The sequence below is a fragment of the Acomys minous genome, assembly GCF_964271855.1.
Source record: "Acomys minous genome assembly, chromosome: 4".
Classification (NCBI taxonomy): domain Eukaryota; kingdom Metazoa; phylum Chordata; class Mammalia; order Rodentia; family Muridae; genus Acomys; species Acomys minous.
In genome coordinates this window covers 82,009,587-82,032,447 of record NC_140486.1, presented here as the reverse complement: position 1 = coordinate 82,032,447, position 22,861 = coordinate 82,009,587, and the positions used below count along the sequence as shown (strand labels likewise).

Genomic DNA, 22,861 nt, shown 5'->3' with positions numbered 1-22,861 from the left:
ATGACTTATGTAAACTAACCTTAAGACATAAGTACTTTGAAATGCTTTGAAACTATTCAAATTTAGATTCCACATACAGGGAGTCAGCTTTTATAAAGATAAAGCAAATGCCCTATCCGAGGCTCAGAGAGTTAAATCCACATTAGCTTTTTAGAACTGTTTTAACTGCTTTCCAATCACAGAGTGTTCAGGATAAAGGAAAACCGGCTCCCGAAGGAAACCCAGATGACTCCGAAGTTCCATCATCATCAGGAATTGACTCTGCCAAGTCCCTGGACAAAAATGGCAATGAAGGTGTGTTGAATGCCATCGCTGCCAGCTTTAAATGGGAAGAGATTTAGTAGAAACATTATTTGCTTTTCTTGTAACAATTTTCCTTTTTTGTTTTGTTTTGTTTTGTTTTGAGACAGGGTTTCTCTGTGTTAGCCTTGGCTGTTCTGGACTCACTTTGTAGACCAGACTGGCCTCGAACTCACAGCGATCCGCCTGCCTCTGCCTCCTGAGTGCTGGGATTACAGGAATGTGCCACCAAGCCTGGCTGATTTTCCATTTTTATTACCTGGTTTATCAGTGTTTGGTGAATACGGCTGCTTAATAGTTATTTTTTTGAACTGTTGCGTAGCATGATGTGATGCCTGCAGTGTTGTGAGGTTCATGCCAGCACTTGTTTAGGGCCTCTTCTTCTAAATGGGCCGCCTCAATGGGAGGCTTCTTCTGGACAGGACCAAGTTGTACTACTACACAAAGTTAGCTGTGTGGGTGGGACTTCACACACATCTCTCCAGTAGGTCTCTCCAGACTGTGCTTTTAGTCAACTTGACACACACTGGAGGCACCTGGGAAGAGGGACCTCCTAGCCACAAGTCATGTCTGTGGGGCATTTTCTTGATTAGTGGTTGATGTGGAAGGGCCCAGCTGCCCAGCCCACTGTGGGCGGTGCCACTCCTGGCCAGGTGGTCCTGGCTTGTATAAGAAAGCAATCTTTAAAAAAAAAAAAAAAAAGCAATCTTGCCAAGCTTTGGAAGCCAAGCCAGAGAGCAGTGGCCCTCCATGGTCTCTGCTCCAGTTCCTACCTCCAGCTTCCAGCACCTTGAGCTCCTGTCCTGGCTTTCCCGGCTGATAGGCTATAATCTTTAGCCCAAATGTGCCCTTTCTTTCTTAAGTTGCTTTTGGTCACTGTTTGATCACAGCAACAGAAAGCAAACCAGAACCCAGCCCTTAGCTTTTCATATCCAAATATTATACTTGGTTTGTAGATCCAGACTAATAAGCCCATCACAGCCTACATGAGCATCTCAATGAGTGTACATAGCTATCAGTTTCCAGTGACTAATGTATTTTTCTAGTTATCAGAATGCTCATCCTTATCCATTTGGCCATGTCAAATTACTTGGGATGCTGGTGTCAAATGTTTAGGGGGCCTGGCTGGAGAGCTAAAGTAAACTACTTTTGCATGGTACTTTTCTCTCTGAACAAATAATCTTCTGCATTAAAACAAAACAAAACAAAACCAAACTCACACTTTGTTCTTGAGTTTCTGGACCGTGTTGGGAAAAGGGGCAAGGAGACAGAGTTGAGCTTAGTTTCTTCCCAGCACGTGGGGCAGGAGGGGCTGAAGAAGGTCTGACAAGCTGTGGGGGCTGCTTCTCTGCTCAGGGCAAGGTGAGCCCTTCAGTGAACAGTCTCTGGGGTGAGCTACAGCAGCAGTACCGCTCACTGCCAGCCTCACTGTCAAGGCCGTTAGGCTTTTCATGGGGAATAGGGTTGGTTGAGTCCATTTCTGGTGCATGAGAACTGGCTGGCCTCAGCTGGAATTGTCCCATCAGTCCTTTAGAGGTGAGATGCTCCCTGTTCCTTAGGAAGGACTGTCCTAGAACTCTTTGGTTCTTCTTGGTAGTCTAAGCATGTGTTCAGAGTGGAAGAAAGGTCAGTTTGGAATAAGATCTGGCAGAATCTACAAAGTAAAGATGAGATGTCTAGAATCATGTCTTTTTTTTTTTTTTTTTTTTGGTCTTTTGAGACAGGGTTTCTCTGTGTAGCCTTGGCTGTCCTGGACTCGCTCTGTAGACCAGGCTGGCCTCGAACTCACAGCGATCCGCCTGCCTCTGCCTCCCGTGTGCTGGGATTAAAGGCGTGCGCCACCACGCCCGGCTCTTCTCACTTCTTTTTTTTTTTTTTGTCTTTTTCTTCTTTGATTTTTCTGAATAGCAATTTTTTTGTTGTTGCTTTTGGTTTTTTGTTGTTTTTTTGAGACAGGGTTTCTCTGTGTAGCCTTGGTTGTCCTAGACTCACTTTGTAGACCAGGCTGGCCTTGAACTCACAGAGATCCACCTGCCTCTGCTTCTCGAGTGCTGGGATTAAAGGCGTGCGCCACCACACCCAGCCTCAATACCAATTCTTAAGGTCGTTTTCTACTTTCTACACAGCCTGGGCCTTTTAAGGTCATTTGCAGCTCATTGTCCTGTGATTCCCACCTACTAGGGAGGCTGTGACAGATGGATCCATTCTGGGCTACAGAATGAGGTCAAGGCCAGCCTGAACTTAGTGAGACTCTGTCTTAAAAAGAAAAGAGGAACTGAGGATATGGCTTAGTATTTACCTAGCACAGTGTGTGCTGCAAGACCCTGGGTTCAATTCCTTACAACTTCTAAAGTCTTGTGTCTAATAACCTTGCCAAATAATTGTGTATTTTGACAGCTTGTATGTAGAATCTTTTGGATTATATACAATATGATCATGTCCTCTATGAATAATAATATTTCCTTATAAATGTGTGCATATGCATGCGTGCATGTGTGCCCTTGCATTCATATGTTTAGCTTAGAAATGGTCATTAAGTATTTTCCTTTATCACATACCAGCTTGTTTTTTTAAGCCAGGGTTTCTCACTGTCTTAGTCACTGGTTCTGTTGCTGTGAGGAGACGCATGACCACAGCAGCTCGTATAAGGAAAGCATTTAGTTGGGGCTTGCTTAGAGTTTCAGGGCTCTGTCCACTGTCATCATGTCTGGGAGCATGACAGCAGGCAGGAATGGTGTGGAGAAGGAGCCAAGAGCCACATCCTGATCCTTAGGCAGAGGGAAAGCCACCCACCCCCAGTGACACTTCCTCCAATGAAGCCTCCTAATCCTTATCAAATAGTGCCACTTCCTGGTGGCAAATATACGAGCCCATGGGGGTCATTCTCACTTAAGCTGACATACTCAGTAAACCTGGAGCTCGCCCAGTGGCTGTAACAGTTGGCTAACAAGCTCCCAGCATCCTCCTGTCTTGGGTTTCAGTTAGAGGTCACCATACTACTAGGCTTGCTTAGGTCTTACATCTGTGCCTTATAATTAGAAAAAAAAGTTTTCCCTTTCTGCTCCTACCTGTTACTCTATGTGCGTTTGATTTTGCTCTTCATTTTGCTTGTGTATCTGGTTGACGTATAGAGGGTGAGTCGGCCATTCCTGCAGAGTAGAAGACATGGCTTTGTGACAGCTTTCTAGTCTGTTTTTTGGGAGGTGTTCATTTGCCATTTTACTTTCAAGTTGCTGTGCTAAGGAATTTGTACTTCATGAACTAGCATTTTTTAGAAGTTATTTTGCTGACATTTTTCTCCCCAAACTTCAATGTCCCTTTCCTTAGGAGAAACATCAGATGGAGTGAGCAAGTCAGTTCACAAAGTCTTTGCTTCTATGCTTGGGGAGACCGAAGATGATGAAGAGGAAGAGGAAGAGGAGGAGGAAGAGGAGACATCTGAGCAACCCACTGCAGGCGATGTATTTGTGTTGGAGATGGTTCTAAACCGTGAAACCAAAAAAATGATGAAAGTACGTTGTTATTTTAGTATGTATGAAAGTGGTAGCGCCGTTGAAAGTTTTCAGGTTAACTTGGGAAGTAGTTCACCAGTAAGAACAAAACCCGGGAGGCAGCTACCGTCGTTCATTTCTTTGTCTTTAAATTTAATTTAGAATTAATTTCATATGTGTGCTGTGTTTACGTCATTGCCACCCGTCTTTCTCCCTCCAGCGCCTCCTGTGTCATCTGTCATCTTGCCCCCTTCCTCCTGTGTCATCTGTCATCTTGCCCCCTTCCTCCTGTGTCATCTGTCATCTTGCCCCCTTCCTCCATGATGGTCTCTTACTGTTAGATGTGTGCGAGGCGGGGGAGAGGGAGAGTAGCAGGTCATACGGCATGCGGGTTCAGTACTGTTGTCACATGCATATGTGCTCGGGACTGGTAGCCTTCAGGCTCACTAGCCTGACACTCTCTTCCTCAGCAGTATTGATTGCCTGGAGCTTGTCATCTAGGGCTGGGCCCTGAGAGAGGTCCCCTGTCCACACTGGCATGTCAGTTGGTACTGTCATTTTTGGGGTATTACTTAGGTAGCCATACTGTTGAGATTTCATGGTGCATTTTCATTTTTGTAAATAGAAGATACTGTCTCTCAGTGGATGTCCTCCTTGATAGGTTTTTCCCCACTGAGGACTATGAGCCAATTCAAGTCAAGATAAAGGCAGGTTTATTGGATGCAGCTCTCAGGTGGGTTCACTGGTCCCAAGGAACTAGGCCAGGGAAGTCGCCATGGGGAGGGAGACAGAGAGGAAGGGGAAGAGAAAGAGCGTGCACACATAGGAAGAAAGAAAATGCAGAGGGAAGAAACCAAAACATCTGGATTACATAGGGAAGCCCAGCCAGTGGCCTGGAAAGCTCAGGGTAGAGGGCACAGTATGTCAGCCCTGCCCTGTAATGGGTGTGGACTGAGGGATGCTGGGAGAACCTGGAGGACAGGTCTACTTTGGTATGTTAAATATGTACCTCAGCCACTTGTCCTGGGTCTGCGACCCAACACTGGTTCTCTGGCTTTTAACATTTCTTCAGTGTTCCCTGAGCCTCAATAGGAGGTGTGCTGTAGACTGTCAGTTGACCAGCTGTGGCTTTTTGTAACCATTCCATCTGCTGCAAAAAGAAGCTTCTTTGATGAGGAGTGGGCGCTACGCTTAGCTGTGGATATAAAAATGACTATTCAGAACACAGAGGTTATTGCTTTAGGAAAGTAAGTTTTTCTCCAGGTTCCATGGCTTCCCCAGTTGCCCAGGTTTGCAGTAGCAGGCAGGCATTCCCTGCTGTTGAATAAGTCCAATAAGGTGGCTGTCGGTTGTGCCCAGTATATACAGGCCGTTTGCACTTTAAGAGTGCCTTGCTGTTCTGGTCCTGCTTGTCATTTCTAGACTTTACAGCTGAGTGTGACAGTCCATTGCTTTTCTCCTTTGACAAAGGAGAAAGCCTTGGCATAGTATGAGAGCGTGTGCTTTGGGAAGAGTCTTTCAGGTCAGGGCTGGCTCTATTCCTCCATCCTCTGACCAAAGTGTGTTTTGCCTTCAGGAAGAGTCTTGCCTTCAGTTTCTAGTAGACACCCAAGGGCCATGACATTAGTCTGTATTGTTTTGTGGGGCAGGAGGTCTTCTGTACTTCCCAGACCAAAAATTCAAAAGGATGTTTCTTAGGCCTGGCATTGGAGTAGGGAGACTGTCACTCTTGGGGAAGCATTATCACCCCCTAGTGGTGTAACTTGCTTAAGCACACACAGAGGTTTTAAGTAAACGAGAAACTCCTATGATTCCCATGGCTTTTTAAACGTCCTTTGTACTACTTGCCCCTCTTCCCCAGGTAAGTCTTCCTCACCTGTTTCTCTCTCTCCTTCATCGCACCTTGTCCTGTTATTCCCATCTCTAGATGTGACACCCCTGCCCCACCCCCACCAGCTCAAGGTTACATGCTCACCTCTCACGATTTGGAGCTAGGATCCATAAATAAGAGAGGACATGTGATGTTTGTCTTTCTGGGTCTGGGTTACCTCATTCCGCATAATATTTTCTAGTTTCATTCATTTACCTGCGTACATCATGATTTTATTTTTCTTTACAGCCAAATAGTAGTCCATATGCTTATTCACCACATTTTCACTCCAAGTTCTCTGTTCAAGGGCATTTACACTATGGCCTACCTATAGCGAATAGAACAACAGTTAATATGGCTGAGGAATTAACTGTGGAGCGGGATGCCCTTTGGGCCTAGGCCAAGGAGAGGTACAGCTGAGCTAATATGCTAGATTGAGTTCTAGGTTTGTGAAGCTTCTCCACACTGATTTCTAGGGTGGCTAAACCAATTTGCACTTCAACCCACAGTCTTTCCCCCACCCTCCCGTCCTTGCCAGCATTTGTCGTCTGTTCTTTGTTGATCTCTGCCAATCTTTTTAGGGTAAGATAACATCTCAAAGTTGTTTTAATTTGTGTTTCTTGAATATATAAGGACGATGAACACTTTTTGGGATATTTCTTAGCCACTCATTTCTTTCTGAGAACTCTCTTTTCAGATTTCAAACCCAGTTTTTAATTGAGTCATTTGTTTTCTTGACTGTTTTTTGAGTTCTTTGTATATTCTGGATATTAATCCTCTGTCAGATGTATAGTTGACAAAATCTCTCCCACATTGTTTCCTGTACAAAAGCTTTAGTTTTATGAGGTCCCACCTGTCAATTGGCCTTAGTTCCTTGGGAAACAGGGTCCTGTTCTGGAAGTCCTTTCCAACACCATGTCACATAGGGCACCGCCTGTGTGTTCTTGGAGTGGTTTCAGGGTTAGGCTCACATTGAGATCTTTGAGCAATTTGGAGTTAATTTTTATGTAAGGTAGTAGTTTGGGGTTTATTTTATTATTCTGTATGTAGGCATCCAGTTTTATCTGCATCTTTTGTTAAAGAAGTTGTCTTTTCTCCAGTGTATACTCTTGGCATCTTTGTTAAGTATCAGCAGCTATAGTTCTGGGTCTTCAGTTTTGTTTAATTGGTCCACATGTCTGTTTTGTGTTGGTGTTATACTTTTTTTTTTTTAATAACTCTATAATAGAGCTTGAAATCTGGAATGGCAATCCCTCTGGCATTGTGCTTCTTGCTCAGGGTTACTTTGACTATCTGAGGTATTTTGTGGTACCATGTGAGTTTTAGGATTTTCTTTTTCCTATTCCTGTGAAGAATGTTATGGATATTGATTGGGATGGCATGCTGTAAATTGCCTTTGGTAGATGGTCATTTTACAATATTCAGACACTCTGTGAATAGGAGGTCTAGTTTCTACCTTCTGGTGTCTCTGTTAGTCTCTTCAGAGAGTTAAAGCTTTCATTGTAGTGATCTTTTCCCATCTTGGTTAGATGTATTTCTAGAAATTTCTTTTCTTTGAGGCTGTTGTGAATTGTCTTTCATTTCTTATGTTTCATTTTAGAGAGTTTTATGTAAGACGTAATTGTTCATGTGTCAAAGTGTTCTATAGTTTTGCTACTGAAAAATCCAGTGGTGTGACTCAGAGGGTTTGTTTTCTTTTGTTTGTTTTGTTTTGTTTGCCATTTTTTAAAACCAAGTTTATTCTGATGAATTTCAAAGAAGGACTGTCAGGTTAGTATGTGTCTGCATGTAATGTTGTAATCAGGGTTAGCATGTGTCTGCGTGTACTGCAACCCGTCTTGCTGTGCTGATAGCTGCTTACTAATTCCTGACCATGTGACAGACAGATAGTAATTAGTTGAGCTCTGAACTTTCAACTGTAGGAAGGTTTTTGTTGTTTCTGTTTTTGCTTTCTTTGGTGCTCCTCTTTGCAAAGTATCATAAAATAGCTTTTTCCTTTCCTGCATTTGGATTTTAGCTTGCACAGTATAATTAGGCTTAAGTATTAAGGAATCAGAGTTATAAATACTGAGTATGTAGTCCTGAGTTTGGAAGATTAAAACATTTTAGAGAGAAGTTTCCATTATGTTTTATGTGTGCGTTGGAATTGAAATCTGAACTTTCCTAATCTCCATGTTGTTTTCCTTCTGAACAGGAGAAGAGACCTCGGAGCAAACTCCCTAGAGCCCTGCGAGGCCTCATGGGCGAAGCCAACATTCGTTTTGCTCGAGGAGAACATGAAGAGGCCATATTGATGTGCATGGAAATCATAAGACAAGGTGTTTTCTACGGGGACTTGATTGATGATAATAATAGCCAAACAAACAGGGAGGATTTGATCATGCTGTGTACAAAACGCACTCAGAAGTGAGAGGTGCTGTAGGAATAGTCACCTCCACTTTCCACATTGATAGGAGTTACTAGAAAATGAAAACCACAGGCTGTGAGTCCATGAAAATGAGTCATATCTTTTGAACTCTTTCTGATTTTTCCCTCCCCTTCAACTTTTCATTTTCAGAGTTTTAGGCTTTTACAGCGTTAATCTTTTTAAGTCAGCCAGGTCATCTGTTCACGTATCCATCTGTCTCCATTGTGTTGCTGGTTGGATCTGTACCTGTCTGCACTCTGAGCAAGGGTTCTACCCACTGAACTATACCCTCGGTGCTGTTAACTTTCTTTCTTTCTTTTTTTTTTAATGTTAAGTGTTTTATGTTAAAATCACTTGAAGAACATTCAAATTTCAGGATTTTTGATATTTTTATTGCTTTTTGTTCCAATTTTTTTGAATACGCAGTGTAAAATTATTTTAATCTATCTTTTGTAAGCATACCTTCAAGTTTGTTGTTTTTATCTCTTTGTTAGGTGGCACATCTTATATATGTTGAAGGTTATCTTCAGTAGTGACTGTGACCAACTGCTTGTGCCACATTTTTTCCTGGTTGCTATCAGTTTCCTTGAAGTGCATGTTATACAACTAATGTATTCTTTCAGTCTCATGGCATTTCCTTCTAGTCAGATTGGTCCTGTTAGAAGTTTTACTGCAGTTTCCAGGATTATTCATTATGGTAACTTGTGGCTACTACATATGTCCCCAGCCCACTAGAAATAAGATTAACCAAGCATTTCTTTAGGACATATTACTTGGTTTTGTTGTCCAACATTTATTTCAGCTTACAATGAGAAAAAGTCTCCAGCAGTTTTTGAGATTTTTTCCCCCATAAATAATATTTTAGAAATATAGATTAATCATTACATCTCGGCACCCTTGACTGAGGTACTGTGTGGGTACCCTGTGTACATCTACCCTCTACAGTGCAGAAGCTTGAAACAGTGAAAATTCAACCCCACTGATGGGACTGGTGCTTCTTGGGTGAAATCACCAAGTTTTTAGACCATATTTGGCTTTAGTAACAAGAGATATTCATAAGGAAGGTGTGGTCAGAAGTTGAGTTTTCATGAAATTATATTTTGTTAAACGAAAATAATGCTTTAAAACTGATGTTGAGCATGCTAGTGCTTGCTTTTCTTTTCTAGAACTAGGGCGGCCGGGGCATCTCAGGCTTGTGACTTGGGTGGTTACAAGTTTGAGGTCAGCCTGAGCCAGGCTGCAAGAGTCCATTCCAAAATAAATAAATTACAAATGGCTAAGCGTGTTTGAAAATAAAGAAAATATAAGTGTTTTATGTTATTCAAAGTTCTATTGAATAGTTTTATAATTGTTGATTTAGAATTTAGTTATTAGCAAAAAATGTAGTTTGAACTGCAGTATCATTACCAGCTTAAGCCTACTCCTTTATCCGCTGAACTCGATTTTATGTTCTCTTTTATTACTATAGCCCCTTTGGCTTATGAGCCATTCTCTACCCTTGCCATGATATACGAGGATCAAGGTGACATGGAGAAATCACTGCAGTTTGAGTTGATTGCTGCACATTTAAATCCCAGTGACACAGAAGAATGGGTTAGGCTGGCAGAAATGTCTCTGGAACAAGATAATATTAAGCAGGCTATTTTTTGCTATACTAAAGGTAATGACCTTTTTTTTGTATAGATGGGAAGACATATTTTTCTTGTTTTGTTTTATTAGGTATTATACCGTGGGTCATTAATGCATTAGGGAGTGGGGTGGGGGTAGGGTTTATGTTGTTAGTCCAAGTGTATTTGTTTCTTTCTCTCTTTTTAAATTAAAAACAAAAATTGAGAACTTTATACATGAAGACTGTATCTCTATCACTCCTGCCTTTCTTCGCCCCTCAGGCTCCTCAGTTCTCCTCATGCTGCCCTCCCAATTCATTACTGCGTGTACATAAGTGTGTACATAAGCGCGCACACGCACCACACAAAACACACATGTAACCTGCTAAGTCCATTTAGCCTTACTTGTATGCACATGTGTCCAGGGCTAGGCACTCGGGATAGGGCAGTACCTCTCTCCTCCCTGAAGGAGCCTGATTCTCCTCTCAGTATCCCTTGATCACCTGTCGATTTCTGGGGGTGGAACCTGGCAGAATTGTCCTTATCCTTGTTGGCTTATCAACTAGTGTTGTCATTATGCTGGTCTTGTTCAGACAACCAGATTGCTAAGGGTTCCTGGGTGCATTTTCCGTGTCATGTCTAGGGTACGCTGTCACAGCAGGCATCGAGGTTCTCTGGCTCTGTGATCTCTCCGCCTCATCGTCTGTGATTTTTCCCTGAGGCTTAAGTATAGAAGTGTGTTGTAGAACTATTAATTATAATAAGTTGTTGCTTGCTATGCTGCCAGCCCAAATATGCTTGTTTTGTCTTTTGAGACAGACTTTCTCTGTGTAGCCTTGGCTGTCCTGGAACTCACTTTGTAGACCAGGCTGTCCTGGAACTCACAGGCTGCCTCTGCCCCCCAGCCCCCAGTGCTGGGATTACAGGCGTGCGCCACCACACCCAGCAACGTACCTGTTTCTTATATAAAGTCTGTTGTGCCATATACCTGGAGCCCTCTGTTCTCATGTTTATTTGTGACTTACTTATATTGTGTTGACTATGGCACAAATCCTGGTAGCTGAACAGGACTTTAGATTTCCCACCGAGCTCCATGTTGCTTTCAGGCTCTAACTTTTGTGACTTGAGTGGCCACATGAACATTGCTGTAGAGAGTCACGTCAGTTCTTAGATCAAGCCCAGTCAAGAGTTCTTGTGAAGACAGACTTATTCCAGAGTAATTTTCTTGTTCCCACTGGGACCGTGTTTATTACATTTATGAGGTAGGTCACACCTCTTTTGATAAATATGTAATTTTTTCTCTCTTTTTTTCTTTGTAGCTCTTAAATGTGAACCTACTAATGTCCGTTACCTGTGGGAGAGATCAAGCCTTTATGAGCAGATGGGTGATCATAAAATGGCCATGGATGGCTATAGGCGTATCTTAAATCTTTTGTCTCCATCTGATGGAGAACGTTTTATGCAGTTGGCTAGAGATATGGCGAAGTAAGTTTGAAATTAAATAAATGTACATATGTGCCTTTACTAGTCATTTTGCAAATCAAAGCTACTTGAAATAGAATGTATTTTGCATTGAGGTCTAGAAATTTTTTTTGTCTTTGTTTTGCCCAATTATAACCTTTTTAAAGTTTAGTGGTTTTTGGTTTCCAACTGAACTGTGTGATTGTTTGGAAAGTTTTGTATGTAAAGTTGCACTTCTAGTGCTCAGAAGCTTAAAAGTAAGGCATGTTCCTCAAGGAGATTAGGTTGCTAGGTTTTTGTAACCTAGTCGAAGTTGTATATATTTGTAATATTTTTTATCAAAATGATTTTTTTTATTGCAGATGTGTCAGTGAAATCTTTGTAATGTGGGATAGTCTATAATCATCTTGAATCAGTATAAAATAGTATGCTAAGTGACATGTTACAGTCACAAATTTTCTTTAGAATACTCCCTGTAGCATTGACTTCTCTGATACGTTGTGCAGCAGAACAAAGCAGGAGGCGTTTGCCTAAGAGATGTTTTCTGCTGTGTTTGTTTGAAGAGCACGATGCAGCATTCCTTCCTGGGTTAACTGTCTTGACTTCAGCATGCTAGGATTAACCTGTGCAGTCTGTGACTTGCATTCTGATGTTTTTTAGCTGTGAACTGTCCTCACCCTCTCGGGACAGTTATACAAGAGCAGTAAGTACATCTGTGCAGGTCAGTGACGGAAGCAGCTCTAGATTGATGGCTGATGGTAAGCCATGAGCACTGACACCTTCCTAGGCCATGTGCAGCTGCTGTGCAGCTACTGCAGTCACTAGTCTAATAGACCTGAGGAATTAGGTGCTCGTGAAGATCAGTTTGCTTTCACATGTGTTATATTACAGGTGAACAGTGGCAATGGCCAGTTGATTGATTAGGCTTCGCTTTGGTCATTTGCCTTCCAGAAATATTTATTGAGTATATCTTTCATGAACACTGTAGAAGGAACTAGGTGAGCACTATCAAGCAGCTATTAAAAGTTCTCTACCCTTGTCTGTAATCCCAGCACTTTGGGTGCAGAGGCAGGTGGATCTCTGTGAGTTCGAGGCCAGCCTGGTCTACAAAGTGAGTCCAGGGTAGCCAAGGATACACAGAGAAATCCTTTCTCAAAGAAAGAAAGAAAGAAACAAACAAACAAACAAACAAACAAACAGTTCTCAGCCCTCATAGAGCTTATAATCCCATGAGGGGAGATAGGTAGAAAGCAAATAGCAGCCAGATATTTAACATATCACAATGATAAGTGACAAAGACAAATTAAACAGGGAAAAGTGATAGAAGCATAAGCATAGAGTGGGTTAGTGAAGGACTTGGGTCCCTGCCTTCTAGTGGTGTGGCTGAAGGGAGCCGGTCCTTAGGACCGAGGCTACAGTATATTCAGGAGACAAAATGGAAGCTGATGCATTACAGTAAACACAGCAGAGGCCTTTCAGAGGAGCTTGGCAGCGCCCTTTGTGGGGTGTGTAAGGACTTTGACTTTGACTTTAAATGAGTTTGGAAGCCACTGAAGGATTTGAGTAGAAAAGTGATATAATTTGACTTAAATTTTAAGTGCATCAATTTTGGTTGCTCTTTTGGGCAAAAATTGAAGAGTGATAAGGGCAGAAACAGGAAGACTTCTTAGAAAATTACTGAAATGATAGTTGGGAGGGAAAGTCACAGCTTGATCAGGATAGAAATAGCCAGAGGTAGTAAGAAGTAATCAGATTCTCGGTGTAGCTTAAAAGTTCATCTAAAGAGTCCTGTATTGATGTCAGAAGTGTTACCCACATGCGTGCTCACAGGCTTGAGTATGCCCGTCCTGGAGGAAGAGAAGATGGCGAGAGGAAGCATTAAGGGAGGACTAACTCCCAAGATGCTCCAGCATTCATGTGGCAGGGAAGAAGTGAGCAGTCGGCCAGGAGATGGAAAGGAAATGTCAAGTGCAGGGAAGAAGCGAAGAGCGTGATATTTTAGAGTTCCTGAGGAAAGCACCCCAGTGAGGCCGCTGGTCTCAAAGCATGGCCGGCAGGTCCCAGGGAGCAAAGCCTGAGATGAGGCCGTGAGGGTTAGCTCCCTGCAGATCGTCTTTGGCAGAACGGTGACGTGGGGCCTGGGTCAGGTGCTTCTGCCTTCTTAGTCCCTACTCCAAAGAACTGAAAGGAAGAGTCTACACAGCAGCAAGGAAACGTTATTCAAAAGTGAGGTGGTAACAATAGTGATAGTAACAATACATCATCATCATCATCATCATCATCATCATCATCATAATACCGATCAGAAAGAAACTACAGGCCACACAAGAGAGAAAGTATTCAGGTGCCCCAGTATTCCCTTTGTGGTTCAAGAGAAGGAGTTTGGCTGCTGTCTATTTGGACTGTAGATTAGGCCATGTATTCACTTTCTTACTACACGTTTTCCTTCCCATAATGCATCTGATTTTAATCATATGCACACCCAATTATGCATAAGCTAAGGTGGTAAATGGGGATCCTCCCTAAAAACGTCCTTGAAGACACTCACCTCCTGCATGCACATGCACCCAGTGGAATACAGGAGAGGTGTGGCACAGAGAGGACCTGGACCTAAAGCATGTTATAACACTTGGTTGAGTTGGTTTTCCTTGTTTGTGAAAAAAGGTTATTGTGAACACTGAGGAGGAACCTGGTTTCCAAGCCTTTTTAAGTTTAAGTTTTAAGGTACCATCCAGTCTGTTTAACAGTGTGCACCAGTGTACATCTCTTCCACTGCAAGGATTGACGACGCAGCATGATAACCAGGGGCCATTAGTTCTTGGATTTTTCTTTTAGCAACAGTGCTATTGTCAGAGGAGCTAAGGAATAGTCCTAGAGATGAAGAAACGAGCGGGGAGAGACTTTACTTCTGTGTACTGAAATGGCAGGGTCAGGGTGCTAGATCAAGACCCTGGGTTTGATCTTAAAACACAACCAACAACAAAAGTCCAGGTTTTAGGTCCAGGCCCATCAGCTTATTTAACAAGAGTACACCTTGTACACAGTTAACTTCCAAGTGAAGTTAATTGTGAGTTTTCCCATTTCAAATTTGGGCTTTGTGAGCATTTTTACTTTTCTAACAAAGACATCATGAAGAAGATAATGTCTTTTGTAATGTTACCTGTGATCACTCTACTGATCATTTCTCTTATGCCTTTGTCTCAGTGTGTGATTCCCATTATCAGCTCCTTTGGGTGGGCCTGTCGATGCTGTCTGTGGGAGCTGGTCTATATTTCATTGTTGTACTTTTTTAGTGAGACCAACAGAAAACAGTGAAACAAATTAACACTGATGGTTCTGACATCAACAGGCGCTTACTGGTCCTGTTACTTTGGACCATGGGTAAGATCTATGCTGTGAATAGGAAGGGAGGTTTTGCTTTGAAATCCTCATTAGTTACTTTGAATTTTGTACAGAACAGAAAGGCTCACGTCCAATATTGGGCCATAGAACTTAAGTGCCTTGAATTCTTGTGACTATTTGTCCACCGACCCATGATGCTGGGGATTGAACTTGGGGTCTTCTGCACCTTAGGCAAACAGAGTGCCACTGACCTCTACTTGCAAAGCTCTGGTGATTCTTACATGTAATACAGTATATGCTTTCACCTCATACAAGTTTTTCTTGGAAAATGGATTGACCGTGAGTCATGTGTGTGCTCATGTTTTCCAATGCACATGTACATGTGTGCCTGTGTACGTGGGGGTCAGCCTTGGGTGGCATTTCTCAGGACCTGTCTACCTTTTCTGTTTGAGACAGTGTCTCAGCCGGAACCTGAGGTTCACCAGTTATGTTAGGCTGGCTGTCAGTGAGCCCCAGGGATTTGCTGTGTTTGTCTCTCAGCACCCAGCACCATGCTGGCTTTTTACTTGGGTTCTGGGGCTCAAATGGGGGCCTCATGCTGATATAGCAAGTCCAGTCCTGGTGAGCCTCTTCAGCCTTTGGCTCTGTTTTTGCCACCTTTGAGTTCTTGGTGGTGGTGGGTTTGAACCCAGGGCCTCATGTGCTAGGCAAGTCCTCTACCTGCACATCTGCAGCCTCTGGGAGGCACTGATTCTCCCCTCTTAGTGCTACTGCAGTTTTACAGTGCTTCCTCCTTTTCACGTCTAAGAACATAAAACCACTTACTTAGGCGACCTAAGTAAGACATGAGATTATCATCAGAACTAACTGTGCATCTACTTGCCGCTCACTTCTTTCAGGAGTTACTATGAAGCCAATGATAGTACTTCAGCTATAGGCATAATTGAAGAAGCTTTCTCCAAACACCAAGGCTTGGTCTCCATGGAAGATGTTAACATAGCGGCTGAATTATATATCTCCAACAAGCAGTATGACAAAGCTTTGGAGGTAGGGATGCTTGTGTGCGCTTCCTTTAGGTTTCAAACCTGTGCTTGTCTTCCAGAACTGCCTAGAAATAAGTGTACTGTCATTTTAATTATATGCTCTGTGAAAATAGATTTCTAGATTCTGTGTGAAATGTAAATATAAGTGATCTTGCCATTATAGAGCCCAAGAGTGTCTACACTCAATGGTAGCAAGGCAGTTTCTGTTGGAGAAAGTAGGTTGGCTTGTGGTCATACTGATAAGTCGTTGGTTTTAGTCAACATGATATCATAATGTTAAAGTTCCACAGTTAGAATTCCTTATTTCAAAAGGCCTATTTTTTAATTTCTTTTTTTTCCCTTTTTTTTTTTTTTAGGTAATTACAGATTTTTCTGGAATTGTCTTAGAAAAAGAGACTCTGGAAGAAGGCACCTCAGAAGACAATAAAGGTTGGTGTAAACTTCCCCTAGGACACATGCGTAACCCTCTCTTGTTAGGGATGGGGTCTTGAGTTGGTAAGGTTCTCAGAGCATGTCTGGTCTTCTTAGATCAGCTTTTAAGTAACCTTTCTTCTTTTCTCTTTGTGATGCTAAGACTCAAGCCCAGAGCCAAGCACTCTATGGGTGAGATATATTGCTAGCCCGTGGTTTATTAGCAATCTCTCTCTCTCTCTCTCTCTCTCTCTCTCTCTCTCTCTCTCTCTCTCTCTCTCTCTCTCTCTCTCTCTCTCTCTCTCGGTAGATGGTTGTGAGCCACCATGTGGTTGCTGGGAATTGAACTCAGGACCTTCAGAAGAGCAGCCAGTGCTCTTAACCTCTGAGCCATCTCTCCAGCCATTATAAGCAGTCTTTTAAAAATGTGGGTTTGTTTGTTTTTTTAATTAACATACCCATTTGATCTTGCGATTTGTCTTTGGTCCTTGTTCCATTTCACTTACTTTTGTTTGTTTTATTCTGTTTTGATTGTCTCTTTTTGAGACAGGATCTCACTCTGTAGCCTAACCTGGAACTTGCTGTGCAATCCAGGCTGGCCTCCAACTCAAGGCAGTTCTCCTGCCTCAGCTGGGATTACAGCTGTACATCTCCACACTCCGCTCCCCACGTGTTCCTAGAAGAGAAGAGAGTGAGTCACTGTTAGGTCAGAACCTTAGGGTTTTCTACAGGGGCATTTAAGAATTTAAAATTCTTAAAACTTAGTAGTTACATAGAAAGTAGACCTTGGTGGGATTGTCCTGCCCTGTTTGAAAGACCAGAGCGCAGGAGCAGGGCATGGTGGCACACACCTTTAATCTCAGCACTTGGGAGGCAGAGGCAGGCGGATGACTGTGAATTCAAGGCCAGCCTGGTCTATAAAGGGAGTCTAGGACAGCCAAGGATACATAGAGAGACCTTGTCTCAGAAAACCAAAGAAAAACAAAACAAACAAACAGAAACAGAGTGCATAGTCACAGACCTGAGAAGACAGGTGTCCCTGAAATGTGACTTAGTCTCTTCCAGCCCTTGTCTGATCTTTGCACCACACCCATTAACCTATTCTGGAAAATGTTAACATGTATGACTTCCTCTGAGCTGTAACAAAATTTGTTATTTTTGTGGTCATAGTCTGTGTCCTTAGTCCTATGAGAGTTCCTGTGTAGTACTTTTCATCCTTATTTTGAGAGGATTTTGATGGGAGTTACAGGAAGTGAGTTGATGGCCAAGTATGTCTGTTTCACATAGCTTCCTTCCTGGCCTGTTGTGATCTTTTGAGTTCTCCAAAACAGAAACATTTAAAATATGACCCATCTTACTGTGAAGGAGTAATTCACTTTCTAAATCAATTTGTGCTAATTCATAAAAGCAAGACCTGGGACTGGATAAGGATCAGATAAATACTGAAGTGAAAGGTTGTTGGGAATGGAACCCTAGGTCAGTAGAAGTTCCTTTAAAAGGCCTGTTGGTTGAATAGGGAATATGTATATGACTGATTTTTCTGCCCTCAAGGAAGTAGGACAGGGAGAATAAGTTTAAATAGAATATAGAAACTTTAATCTTTACTCTTTAGAAGCAATGGTGAGGCAGTTTCTGTAGTAACCGCTGTTCTGCAAAAAGAGGAGGGCAGGCAGCCAGGTGTGGGCACTGCACTCTGAGCAGGTGTGGGCACTGCACACTGAGCAGGTGTGGGCACTGCACGCTGAGCAGGTGTGGGCACTGCACTCCGAGCAGGTGTGGGCACTGCACGCCGAGCAGGTGTGGACACTGCACGCCGAGCAGGTGTGGGCACTGCACTCTGAGCAGGTGTGGGCACTGCACTCTGAGCAGGTGTGGGCACTGCACACTGAGCAGGTGTGGGCACTGCACACTGAGCAGGTGTGAGCACTGCATGCCGAGCAGGTGTGAGCACTGCACTCTGAGCAGGTGTAGGCACTGCACTCTGAGCAGGTGTGGGCACTGCACGCTGAGCAGGCCTCAGACTGCTGCTGTGGGGTGCTTGAGTGAGGTGAGTGAGGCACTAAGAAGTGAGGGTGGTGGGAAGCATGGAGTTTGGCAACTGAAGGATCTTTGCTACTTTTAGTACTGTCATATGGCCTCAGTTAGAACTGAGACCTAAGTGAGTTATTTTACAGCCATACTTTATTCCCTTCCTCCCTCCCTCCTTTCCCTCCCTCCCTTCTTTCCCTCCCTCCCTCCTTTCCCTCCCTCCCTCCTTTCCCTTTTTCCTTCCTTTCTTTTTTTGAGACAGGTTTTTGCTATGTAGCTCTTACCAGCCTTAAACTCAAAATCCTCCTGCCTCTGGGTTCCAAGTGCCAGGATTGTGTCACCATACCTGGTTAGCCATTATATTTGGTGTAGACTGTTTCTTCTAAAAGTTACATTTTTGGCTAGGTTTGGCGGTGCTTCCCTGTAAGCACAGCACTCTGGGGGCTGAGGAGGAGAGCTGCTAATCGGTGAAACCTGCCTGGAAAACCACAGTTGTTTCAAAATCACTGAAGTCCTGTGCCCTGAAAGCCCTGAACAGGACTCTGTTCAAATTTTAATTATTGGTGCAAGCAGTCATTTTATCCTTAGTATTTTTACTATTTCATCGATTGTGTTTGCTTTCCTTCACATTTTCACTGATTTAGCATATCTAGAATCAGAAATCAGAGACGTGGTTAAATAGTGGCATTTTTAGTAGTGCAGACAGTCTTCCAAGTAATGGTTTTCCTATTTCTTAACAGTACAAGAACAGTACACATCCAATAGAAGCCATTATTCAATTTTGATGTTTTCCTAGATCAGGACTAACTCGAATGTTGGGAACTAGCAGCTGCTACAGTGCTCAGTCAGCCCCCAGCCACAAGGGGAAACAAGCGCTGCTCTACAGTGGACTACTGTATTACCAAGTCTGTAGGTTAGGTACACTAACGGTCTCTTTAATCCATTATTTTTTAATTTCAGCTGTATTTATTGGAACATAACTTTATCTTAAATAAACAAGATATGTGTATAAAGTAAGGTTGGTGGTGGGGCTGGAGAAATGGCTTCTCCACTCTACTCTTGCTGTACAAATGTGAGGACTTGAGTTTTTCTTAGAAGTTAAATGGTAAAAGCTGGGGATTGTGGCAGCAGGTATGTGTAATGTCAGCATTTAGGAGCAAGGATCATGGAGCCCTTGGGCCTGACAGCCAGCCTATCTGAATTGGCTTGCCCTGGGCCAGTGAGAGACCACATCGCAGAAAGAAGGCAACTGGCTCTTGAGAATGACACCTGTAGTGTTCCTCTGGCTGTGGCAAGCGCGTGAGTGTGTGTGGAAAATTGGAGATGTATGTCATTTTAAGATTGAGAAAACAACTTCAAAGACAGTTCATACTGGACTATGAATTGGACACTCCTGGAATCAACAAGGATTGTTTTGACCTGCATTTATTTGGTTTTCAAGACGGGGTTTCTATGTGTAGTCCTGACCCTCCTGTCTCACCTCCGAATGCTGGCATCATAGGCTTTTGTTTCTGCTTCTGGTTTGATGTGGTCCTGGGAATCAAACCCAGTGCTCTGTGCATGCCAGGCAAGCACTCGCCCAACCAAGTTACATGCGCAGCCTTCTGTCGAGTGTTTGTGGCTTTCCTTTTAAATATAGTCTCTTGTAGCCCAGACTGGCTTTACACAGGCAGCTGAGTGTGACCTTGAGTTCTTGACCCTTCTTGTCTCTACCTCTGACGTGCTGGGACTGAATGAACATGTTCCATACTTGGCAAGGCAAGCCTTTTTTTTTTTTTTTTTTTTTAAAGATAAATGGTGTTAAATGAAGTGTGGGATAATGTATTGCCTGTGTCTTAGGGACTGACTACATGCTCTCCCTCAGGCACATGAACAAAACACCGTCCTTACTACTGCCGAGGTGTCAGCCTGTTTTAAAGGCTTTGCTCAGGCTGGGGCAGGCTGAGTGAGTGGGTCGCCCCTGAGCTGGTGCAGTCTGTGTTTTAGATGGCACCTGGAGTTTCAGTTCCCTGAGGCTTCCTAAGTGCTCTGCTTACCTTCTAGATAGGCCTTATCTAGTAGTGAGAGTGTGGCTCTGCAGAACTATGATTTGCAAGTCTGGAGACTTTTGATTTGGGGCAGGCATCTTATAATCAACAGAAAGTTGGCTTTTACTTTGCACTTTGATCTAGAAACAAAGGTTGCTAATTTATACATCTATACTGACTGTATCCTTAGTAAGTGTATTTCATTAAATAGTTATTGGGGCTGCTATATCAAAATACTTTAGATTGATGGTCTATACATGGAAGGTTATAGCAGCTTGGAAGTCTGAGGTCAGTGCAGTGGGTACTTGATGCAATACCATCTTGCTGTAAGGGCACAGAGCTCCCTTAGGCCTCTTTCTAAGGACATGAATCCTTTTTATGAAGGCAGAGCTCTTGCGACCTTATCATCTTAGACTAGCAATTAATAGCAAATTCTGTAAAGCAGGCGGTATCACTTAATTTTTAAGTAACTTTTTTGTTTTTGTTTTGAGACAGGGTTTCTCAGTGTAGCCTTGGCTGTCCTGGACTGGCTTTGTAGACCAGGCTGGCCTTGAACTCACCTCTGCCTGCCTGCCTCTGCCTCCCGAGTGCTGGGATTAAAGGCTTGTGCCACCTTGCTAGGCTGTAACTTCCGTTTGATTCTATTACTAAAGGGAAAGCACTAATATCCTAGACAGTTTTATGAAATGGAAACAGGCTGAGTGTAATTTAATGTACGAAATATGAATTAGTTGTAGATTAGAACTCCTTTAATTTCCCAGAATTTTATGTCACTTTGCTATAATGAAGTTTTAGAAAGCAGAAACGTATTTAACCCCTTTTATAAGCTTCTTTATAGTAAATTCTAAAATGAAGCTCGGGAATGCAAGAATTTATAAAGAGGTTTTATATATTCGGGTTATTTTTTTTTAATCCCATATAATCTTGTAAAAAATATGGAAATTTGTGGATAAGATGGTCTTAAGAAAAGAACAGGGTAAGTACAGAGAACAGACAGACTGGAGGACGTAAGAAGCCGCTGACAGAGTAGGCCAGGTGAGCACTGACTGGGTCCTCCCCTGAGCTGTTGGAAATAGGGTCTGTGGAGTTGTCTTCGCTTGCTGTACACCCTGAGCTCGCACATAGGAATGCCTTGTCTGATGCTTCCACAGCTGCGGAGACCGTTACCTGCTCCATACCTGACAGCGTGCCAATAGATATCACAGTGAAGCTGATGGTTTGCCTGGTGCATCTCAACATCCTTGAGCCGCTCAATGTAAGTAGCCCTGAGAGCTGTACCCGTGTGGGAGGGCCCGGCCCTTCCCATCAAGTCAGTCGCTCCCTCAGAAGACGAGAGGTCGTAACCTGACCTTAGGTTTTCACATTTCTTAATAAGGGGGAAAACACAGTGTGCCTCAAATTATTTTCATAGGAATGGCTCCTAAAACAAACTGCTTTAGGATTGGGCTTGGAATAATTTTCTTTAAAATGCGAACAGTCCAAAGACCAGAAGTAGTGATTCGCCTTTAGGCAGTCTATAATTCTTACAGCTATTCCCTCTTTCTGACCTTGGAACAAGCAATTCATTGAATTAAGGAAAAAAAAAAATTGGGCATCTGCTTTGTTGACCTTAGGGTAAAGTATTAAGTAAAACTGATTCCCCCCTTCACGGGTCTTCTGTTCTAAAAGATTAAATACATTTATAAGGTCTGTTAGTTAGTGGTTGGTGAAAAGTGCTCTGAAGAAAAATCAAGGGCTATACAGAGTGTAGGGGCCAGAGAAAGTTCTAAGCTTTTAGTAGGGAACTCACCTGAGGAGATGGCGTTTGGGTAAGAGCTGAGGGACTAGCTTTTGACATCCTCAGCAAACACATGGAGCCAAAGGCACAGGCTTGTTGGCCCTTTGTTAGGCCCACACAGTGATGGTGAATGACTGAGCACAGAAATGGTGGACGTATGAGTCTTCTTCACAGAAAAAAAGGAATGAGCAGAAAATGATCAGTAACGCTGCTTTTGTTAGTCCTTGCTGCTCTTTGGCCTACGTCATGTCCTGATAATGAACGTCTGACCTCTGGGTTTTATTTGGCGTTTAGCCGCTCTTGACGACACTGGTAGAGCAGAATCCTGAAGACATGGGTGACCTCTATCTCGATGTTGCTGAAGCGTTTCTGGATGTTGGTGAATATAACTCGGCCCTTCCCCTGCTCAGCGCACTGGTTTGCTCTGAGAGGTACAACCTTGCCGTGGTTTGGCTTCGACATGCAGGTAATCCTTTTGTTGTGGGAGACAAACAGTTAATCATACTATCAGGCAAGACTATGTACCCAGCACGGTAGCCATCTAACAGTAGAATGCTGGTGCAAGTGTTTCTGGTTTCGGCGCCGTTGTAGGATTAATATTTAAGTTGTCCTGCTAGAACTCAGTCTTTGAGCCCTTCCGCTTAAAGAATATTGGGATCTGCTCCTGACGTAAATGACGTCAAGATGCTGAAGATCAAAGCCACAGTGTTCTCTAGAGGACAGTCCATTAACCTAATGATGTTGACTTTGCTACAAACAACTAGGGTGACAATGTCTAGAAACTGACATGTCCCTTAAGTAGACGTCTTTCACATGTCATACCATACATTGTAGAACTGTATTATCAGATAGGGAAAATTTAAAAAGTTTATGAATGTATATTTAAGGTTAGTTTGCCACACATGTTCAAAATTAATCTTTTATTAGTCATTTTATTTTTTAATTCCATGATAGTCTGAAAATAAATCATTAAGAGTACAGAGAATAACCAAATAAATCTCTTAGACATATAAAAACAAAAGACAGTCTACTAGGATGTCATAAATAAAAGATATTTATTAAGGCTGGGTCTGGTGGTGCATACCAGGGAAGCAAAG

The 22,861-nt window shown here is 42.9% G+C and overlaps 1 protein-coding gene across 1 annotated transcript in view; it reads left to right on the top strand.

The window, feature by feature from the left end:
- GTF3C3 (general transcription factor IIIC subunit 3) overlaps positions 1-22,861 on the top strand; it is a 35,896-nt gene that overhangs the window by 908 nt on the left and 12,127 nt on the right. Inside the window, exons 2-10 of the mRNA XM_084779118.1 lie at positions 183-294; positions 3,628-3,812; positions 7,856-7,979; positions 9,537-9,728; positions 10,995-11,160; positions 15,378-15,525; positions 15,878-15,950; positions 21,139-21,242; positions 22,059-22,230. Coding sequence (XP_084635244.1) covers positions 183-294; positions 3,628-3,812; positions 7,856-7,979; positions 9,537-9,728; positions 10,995-11,160; positions 15,378-15,525; positions 15,878-15,950; positions 21,139-21,242; positions 22,059-22,230 — 1,276 coding nt within the window. The remainder of the gene's footprint in view (positions 1-182; positions 295-3,627; positions 3,813-7,855; positions 7,980-9,536; positions 9,729-10,994; positions 11,161-15,377; positions 15,526-15,877; positions 15,951-21,138; positions 21,243-22,058; positions 22,231-22,861) is intronic.